Source organism: Chiloscyllium plagiosum, chromosome 23 (assembly GCF_004010195.1).
Source record: "Chiloscyllium plagiosum isolate BGI_BamShark_2017 chromosome 23, ASM401019v2, whole genome shotgun sequence".
In the NCBI taxonomy this organism is placed as follows: Eukaryota; Metazoa; Chordata; class Chondrichthyes; order Orectolobiformes; family Hemiscylliidae; genus Chiloscyllium; species Chiloscyllium plagiosum.
The window spans coordinates 2,864,496-2,872,720 of record NC_057732.1 but is presented as its reverse complement, the minus strand read 5'-3'; the positions used below and the strand labels follow the sequence as shown (position 1 = coordinate 2,872,720).

Below are 8,225 nucleotides of genomic sequence, written 5' to 3'. Positions count from 1 at the left end.
GGTAGGGTGGAAGGTGAGCACCAGGGGCATTCTGTCCTTGTTATGGTTGGAGGGGTAGGGTCTGAGAGTTGAGGTGCTGGATGTGGGCGAGATGCGTTGGAGGGCATCTTTAACCACGTGGGAAGGGAAATTGCGGTCTCTAAAGAAGAGACTATCTGGTGTGTTCTGTGGTGGAACTGGTCCTACTGGGAGCAGATACGGCGGAGGAATTGGGAATACGGGATGGCATTTTTGCAAGAGGTAGGGTGGGAAGAGGTGTAATCCAGGTAGCTGTGGGAGTCGGTGGGTTTGTAAAAAATGTTAGTGTCAAGTCGGTCGTCATTAATATCGATGGAGAGGTCCAGCAAGGGGAGGGAGGTGTCGGAGATGGTCCAGGTAAATTTAAGGTCAGGGTGGAATGTGTTGGTGAAGTTGATGAATTGCTCAACCTCCTCGCGGGAGGTGGAGAGTTGAGTGAGGATGGACAACGAGTGGGAGGTTCAAGGCATGATGGGATGAGCTGGACATTTGGGCAGGCTAATGTTAAGCTGACAACAATGATGTGCAGTGACCTAAAAAGGAAAATGGCAAGCACAGGCTCTTAGAGAGAAACAATATTGTACAGGATGGCAAAGCACGGGCATGCATCATGAGAATGGTTTCACAGGATGGGGAATCCTGTTTATAGACTAGACATGGAGAGTCCTTCGCTTAGGAGAAGATTGAAAGGTTTCTTGGACATGAACCAAAGGGCACTGATTTAAGGTGATGTATTGGTGACATAAGAGAAAAAAGTATTAATGTAATGAGTAGTTAGGATCTGGAATGTACTGCCTGAAAGTGTTCAAAAGAGAACTGGATGACAGTATGAAGTTGTAAGATATTTTCCCGTGGCATGGGGAAGGAGTGGGACTGTCTAAATTGCTGTCTCTGTTGTCTAACCATTCCAAGATTCTAAGTATTCGCCTTTCAACTAAAATGATTTTGAATGCCGATAGTTTTCCATGTAATATTTCCTTGTGTTTCATTTATCTGGAAGTCATGAACAATGGTCTTGTTGGACTTGCAATGATAAAAGCTAAGTGCTCAATAAAACTCTGATTTGTTGTACTGTGAATTAGAGTCTAATTTTCCCAACACAGCTCTGAAGCAGGCATTCAGACTGATTTATCCTTTGGTGTCTGATTCAAAGCAGTATTGGACCCTATGTTAAAAGACATTAGTATCGTAGACTAGAATGAGAAGAGTAAATGAGTGAAACCATTTAATTGTTTTGCTCTTATTCCAGCTAGCAAACACAGAAGAATATATTGATGGTGCATTAGCGGGTCATCTTGGAGAAGTCCTAATCAGGTGAGAATTTCTTCAAAGAAAGAAGGTTTGCATTTATATAGCACCTCTCATGACCTCTGAGTTCTCAGTCCTTTTAGAGACAATTATGTTCATTTTTTGGATGTGGTTGTTGTTGCATAGAAAACACAATTGTTTGTGGAAGCTTCCTGTATGGATATCGACAATGTGATGGCACAAGTCACTTCAGAAAGGATATGCCTGCAGATGATTGACTTGAATAAAACACTTTACCGAATACGTTGGAACCTTTGCAATTTCCTGTATTGGGCTCTGATTTGAATCCAATGATGAACAGAATGATGAGGCCAAGTGGAAAGAAATTCTGGCGAGACTATGCCTTGTTTTTTTAAAATCATATGAATGTATGAATTAGAAGTAGACAGTGTGAGAGGTGAAAGATATAAAAGGGACCTTCGGGACAACGTTTTCACGCAGAGGGTTGTGAATGGATGGAATGAGCTGCCAGAGGAAGTGGTGGAGGCTACTACAATTGCAGCATTTAAAAGGCATCTGAATGGGTATATGAATAAAAGGGTTTAGAGAAATATAGGCCAAGTGCTGGCAAATGGGACTAGATTAGGTTAGGATATCTGGTCCGTATTGACGAGTTGGTCTGAAGGGTCTATTTGCCTGCTGTACGTTTCAACGACACTAAACCATTCAGCTTCTCAGCCTGCTGGGCAATTCAATAAGATTGTGGCTGTTCTGTTTGTATTTTGAATTCCGCATTCATCTATCCCAGATAACCTTTGCTTACTCTGCCAAATCAGAATCTACCTCGACTCAGTCTTTTCTCCCCTGATCCAGTCCCTAACCACTTACATCCATGATTCCTCTGACACTTTTTACCAGTTTTGTAATTTCCAATTTGCAGGCTTCAGCTGCCTCCTCTTTGCCATGGATGTGCAATCCCTTTACACAACCATCACCCACCCGGATGATCTCTGATCTCTCCTTCTCTTCGGGGGCAAAGGCCTGGATCATCACCAACCACCATCACCACCACCACTACTCTCCACTTGGCCGAGCTTGTCCTCGCCTTCAACAACTTCTCTCTTAACTCCTGTCAATTTCTTTCAGTCAGAGGAGTGGCCGTGGGCCCCGTTATGCCTGTCTCTTCGTGGAATATGTGGAACATTCCTTGCTCCAGTCTTATTCTGGCCTCTACCCACAACTCTTTCTCTGGTCCATTGATTATATCATCGATGCTGCTTCCCCCTCTTATCTGGAATTAGAAAAACTTATCAATTTTGCTTCAAGCTTCCACCCCACCTTCACTTTCGTCTGGTCTGTTTATGACTCCTCCCTTTCCTTCCTCGACATCTGTTTCCATTCCTGGGAATGGACAGGCCACTAAGGACTTTTGCCCGAAACGTTGATTTTCCTGCTCCTTGAATGCTGCCTGACCTGCTGTGCTTTTACAGCACCACTCTAATCTCCAGCATCTGCAGTACCCACTTCTGTCCACTATAAACCCACTAACTCTCACAACTACCTGGATTATACATATTTACACCCTGTTTTCTGTAAAGATTCCATTTCATTCTCCCAGTTACTCTGTCTCAGTCGCATATTTCTGAAGAAGGGCTTGTGCCAGAAACGGCGATTCTCCTTCTTGAATGCTGCCTGACCTGCGCTTTTCCAGCAACACATTTTTCAGCTCTGATCTCCAGCATCTGCAGTCCTCACTTTCTGCACAGTGATAGGGTTCCCTATCACTGCTACTATCCCACTAGCATCCATATCCAGAAGATCACTAGCCACTGTTTCTGCCACCTCCAGCGAGAAGCCACCACCAGACACATATATTCCCCTCCCTCCCTTATCCACCTTCTGTAGTGACCTTTCCCTCTGCTCCATTCTTCCTTCACTCCCAAGTATCCAAGGGCTCAAACTTACATTCCAGGTGAAGCAGCACTTTACCTGCACTTACAATCTAGTCCACTGCGGTCGCTGCTTAAAATGTGGTCTCTTATACATTGGGGAAACAAAGCGTAGGCTGGGAGACTGCTTGGCAGAACATCACTCATTCTGCTGACAAAAATGACCCTGAGCTATCTTTTGGCTGCTACTTTAACACCACCCTGTTCCCTGGCCAGCCTCTCTGTTTCAGGCCTGTTGCCGCGCTCCAGTGAAGCTCAGCTCAAGCTAGAACAGCAACATCTCATTTTCTGCTTGGGGAACCTCTGGACTCAATATCAAGTTCAATAATTTTAGGGCCTGGACCCTGCCATGCGCCTTGTTATCACATAGTCTGTCATTAAACACTACCTATTGTTAGCCACTAATAGTCCCATTAACAACTATTCATTTTCTCAGCCAGATCATTATCGACTCCTTTGACTGTCCATCAGTCCTCCTCTCAATTTGGGCTCTGTCCCTATCTATTGTTTACACCTTAAACCCACTCAACCTCCACCATCCTATCTTCTGCATACAAACCGAATGTTCCTTACCTACCATCAGTTTTAAGGAAGGGTTACTGGACCGAAATGTGAAATTTGATTTCTCTTTACAGATGCTGCCAGACCTGCTGAGCTTTTCCAGCAACTTCTATTTTTGTTTCTGATTTAAAGCATCCACAGTTTTTTTCTGTTTTTAAGAATCTATCCACCTCAGTGTTGAAAATATTTACTGAACCTGCCTCCATCAAATCACTGAAGTGTTATGGTGCAAAAAGAGGTCATTTGGCCCATTGTGTCTACATTGGTTCTCATGTTGATCATTATGACTTCATGCCCTTCTCCTGATAGCTTTGCATATTGTTTCTATTAAACAATCATCTGATGCCCTCAAGTGCCTCAGTTGAACCCACCTCCATCATACTTCCAGACGGAACCACTCGTTTTGTGGAAGGTTTTTCTCGCATCGCATATGCTTCTTTTGCAAATTATTTTAAACCTTTGCTCTCTCGATCTTGATCATTTTGCAAGAGGCCTTCTAATTCCAAAGTCATACAACATTGAGAGAGAAAGATCCTCCTCATTGGGGCATTGGATAATTTTTCAGATCGTAATGGTGTGCAGGAGTATGGGGAAAAGGCAGGAGGTTGGTGCTAGATAGTAGAGTCAGTGCAGACATGGTAGGCTGAATGGCCTCCTTCTGAACTGTAATAATTCTGTGATTGTCCCACAAGTCAATCTAATTTTAGATTAGTGCTCCCTAGTTCTGGACTTGTTCACAAAAAGAAATATCCTTTCCATGTCCACCTTGTCAAGAACATTCAGAATCTTAACTGATTGTTTCAAATTTCTAGACTCCAGTGGAAACAAGCACAGCCTGTCCAATCCATTATCAATATAGTAAACCTCTTGAGCCACCTCTCATGCATTAGCCTTCCTTAACTAAGGAGACCAAAACTGCATCTCTAATTCACTGCATTTGAGATGTGGTCTCACCAGTGCCCTGTATAATTGAAGCATACATACTTTTGTGTTTAATTCCGCTTGTAATAAAGGATAACATTCCTTTAACCTGCTTGATGATGTATGGTACCTGTATAGTGACTTTTCATAACTCGTGCATTGGAGCACCTAAATCCCTCTGCATTTCAGAAGGTTGCAGTTGTTTTCCATCAAAATATCACTCTGCTTTTTAATTCTTTTACTTTGCCACAAATGCCAGCTGCAAGAGTTTCTCCATTTAACGTATCTACATCCGTCTGCAATCTTCATAGTCTTCGTAACACACTTTCTTACTGTCTTGGTGTTGTCTGTGAATTTAGCTGCACTCAGCTCATTTAAGTCATTGTTGCAAAAGATTTAAGTGCCTGCATGGACCCCTGTGAGAGTCCATTCTTAGCACCCAGCCAGTGAAACAAAAACCTATGGTGTACACTATCTGTTTTCTGCCAACCAACCAATCTTTATATGCAAGCTGATGTGTTTAAAAAATAAACTTGAGCTTTTTCGTTCAGCAATAAATTTGACTTGATACTTTACCCAGTGTCTGCTGGAAATCCAAGTACAGTATGTCAGCAGTCTTCCTTTTATCTACAGCGCGGGTTGTCCCTTGCAAAACAAATCTCGCAATCTATTAATAATCATAGAATCCCCTTTTTGGTCCATCAAGTCCACACTGACCCTCCAAAGAGCATCTCACCCACCAAACCCAGCCCCCACCCTATCCACATTACCCCACAATTCCCATGGCTAATCCACCTAGCCTACACTCTGTATCCTCTGTGGGCGGCACGGTGGCACAGTGGTTAGCACTGCTGCCTCACAGCGCCAGAGACCCGGGTTCAATTCCCGCCTCAGGCGACTGACTGTGTGGAGTTTGCACGTTCTCCCCGTGTCTGCGTGGGTTTCCTCCGGGTGCTCCGGTTTCCTCCCACAATCCAAAAGATGTGCAGGTCAGGTGAATTGGCCATGCTAAATTGCCCGTAGTGTTAGGTAAGGGGTAAATGCAGGGGTATGGGTGGGTTGCGCTTCGGCGGGGCGGTGTGGACTTGTTGGGCCGAAGGGCCTGTTTCCACACTGTAAATAATCTAATCTAATCTAAATCTAATCTACACATCCCTGGACACTTCAGGTCAATTTTATATGGTCAATCTAGCTAACCTGCACATCTTTGGATTTTGGGAGGAAGCTGGAGTACCAAGTGGAAACCCATGCAGAACACTGGGAGAACATGCAATTCTCCCTGAATTTTTTTTTGTATCCTCTACCTACTAGAGAAGGTGCAAAGCGTGACCTACTCTTGGGAAATAAGGCAGGGCAGGTGATTGAGGTGTCAATGGGGGAGTGCTTTGGGCAACCATAATTCTATTAGTTTTAAAATAGTGATGAAAAGGAAAGACCAGATTTAAAAAGTAAAGTTCTACATTGGAGAAAGGCCAATTTTGATGGTATTAGGCAAAAAGTTTCAAAAGCTAATTGGGGACAGATGTTCACAGGTAAAGGGACAGCTGGGAAATGGGAAGCCTTCAGAAATGAGAGAACGCGAGTCCAGAGACAGTATATTCCTGTTAGGGTGAAAGGAAAGGCTGGTCGGTGTAGGGAATGCTGGGTGACTAAAGAAATTGAGGGTTTGGTTAAGGAAGCATATGTCAGATAGAGGATAGATCGAGTGAATCCTTAGAAGAGTATAAAAGAAGTAGGAGTATACTTAAGAGGGAAATCAGGAGGGCAAAACGCGGACATGAGATAGCTTTGGCAAATAGAGTTAAGGAGAATCAAAGGGTTTTTACAAATAAGTTAAGGTCAAAAGGGTAAATAGGGAGAGAATAGGGCCCCTCAAAGATCAACAAGTGGAGTCACAGGAGATGGGGGAGATACTAAATGAATATTTTGCATCAGTATTTACTGTGGAAGAGAACTTGGAAGATATAGAATATAGGGAAATAAATGGTGACATCTTGAAAAATGTCCATATTAGAGGAGGAAGTGCCGGATGTCTTGAAACGGTTAAAGGTGAATAAATCCCCAGGACCTGATCAGGTGTACCATAGAACTCTGTGGGAAGCTCGAGAAGTGATTGTTGGGTGCCTTGCAGAGATATTTGTATCATCAATAGTCACAGGTGAGGTGCCGGAAGACTGGAGGTTGGCTAACATGGTGCCACTCTTTAAGAAGGGTGGTAAGGACAAGCCAGGGAACTATAGACCAGTGAGCCTGATGTCGGTGGTGGGCAAGTTGTTGAGGGGAATCCTGAGGGACAGGATGTACATGTATTTGGAAAGGCAAGGACTGATTAGGGATAGTCAGCATGGTTTTGTGCGTGGGAAATCATGTCTCACAAACTTGATTTGAGTTTTTTTGAAAAAGTAACAAAGAAGGTTAATGAGGGCAGAGTAGTGGATGTGATCCATATGGACTTCAGTAAGGCTTTCGATAAGGGTCCCCATGGGAGACTGGTTAGCAAGGTTAGAAGTCATGGAATACAAGGAGAACTAGCCATTTGGATGCAGAACTTGCTCAAAGGTAGAAGACAGAAGGTGGTGGTGGAGGGTTGTTTTTCAGACTGGAGGCCTGTGACCAGTGGAGTGCCACAAAGATCAGTGCTGGGTCCACTACTTTTCATAATTTATATAAATGATTTGGATGCAAGCATAAGAGGTACAGTTAGTAAGTTTGAAGCTGACCACCAAAATTGGAGGTGTAGTGAACAGTGAAGAAGGTTACCTCAGATTACAACAGGATCTTGATCAGATGGGCCAATGGGCTCAGAATGGCAGATGGAGTTTAATTTAGATAAATGTGAGGTGCTGCATTTTGGGAAAGCAAATCTTAGCAGGGCTTATATACTTAATGGTAAGGTCCTGGGGAATGTTGCTGAACAAAGAGACCTTGGAGTGCAGGTTTGTAGCTCCTGGGAAGTGGAGTCACAGGTAGATAGCATAGTGAAGAAGGTAAGGTCCTGGGGAATGTTGCTGAACAAAGAGACCTTGGAGTGCAGGTTTGTAGCTCCTGGGAAGTGGAGTCACAGGTAGATAGCATAGTGAAGAAGGTGTTTGGTATGCTTTCCTTTATTGGTCAGGATAGACAATAGGTGCAGGAGTAGGCCATTCAGCCCTTCTGAGCCTGCACTGCCATTCAATATGAGCATGGCTGATCATTCCTAATCAGTATCCTCTTCCTGCCTTATCTCCATAACCCTCGATTCCACTATCTTTGAGAGCTCTATCCAACTCTTTCTTAAATGAATCCAGAGACTGGGCCTCCACTGCCCTCTGGGGCAGAGCATTCCACACAGCCACCACACTCTGGGTGAAGAAGTTTCTCCTCATCTCTGTCCTAAATGGTCTACCCCGTATTTTTAAGCTGTGTCCTCTGGTTTGGCACTCACCCATCAGCGGAAACATGTTTCCTGCTGCCAGTGTGTCCAATCCTTTCATAATCTTATATGTCTCAATCAGATCCCCTCTCAGTCTTTGAAACTCAAGGGTATAC

General features: G+C 43.9%; 1 protein-coding gene across 1 annotated transcript in view; it reads left to right on the top strand.

Annotated features, from left to right (window-relative positions):
• snrpf (small nuclear ribonucleoprotein polypeptide F) overlaps positions 1–8,225 on the top strand; it is an 18,492-nt gene that overhangs the window by 3,135 nt on the left and 7,132 nt on the right. The window contains exon 3 of the mRNA XM_043713304.1: positions 1,268–1,332. Coding sequence (XP_043569239.1) covers positions 1,268–1,332 — 65 coding nt within the window. The remainder of the gene's footprint in view (positions 1–1,267; positions 1,333–8,225) is intronic.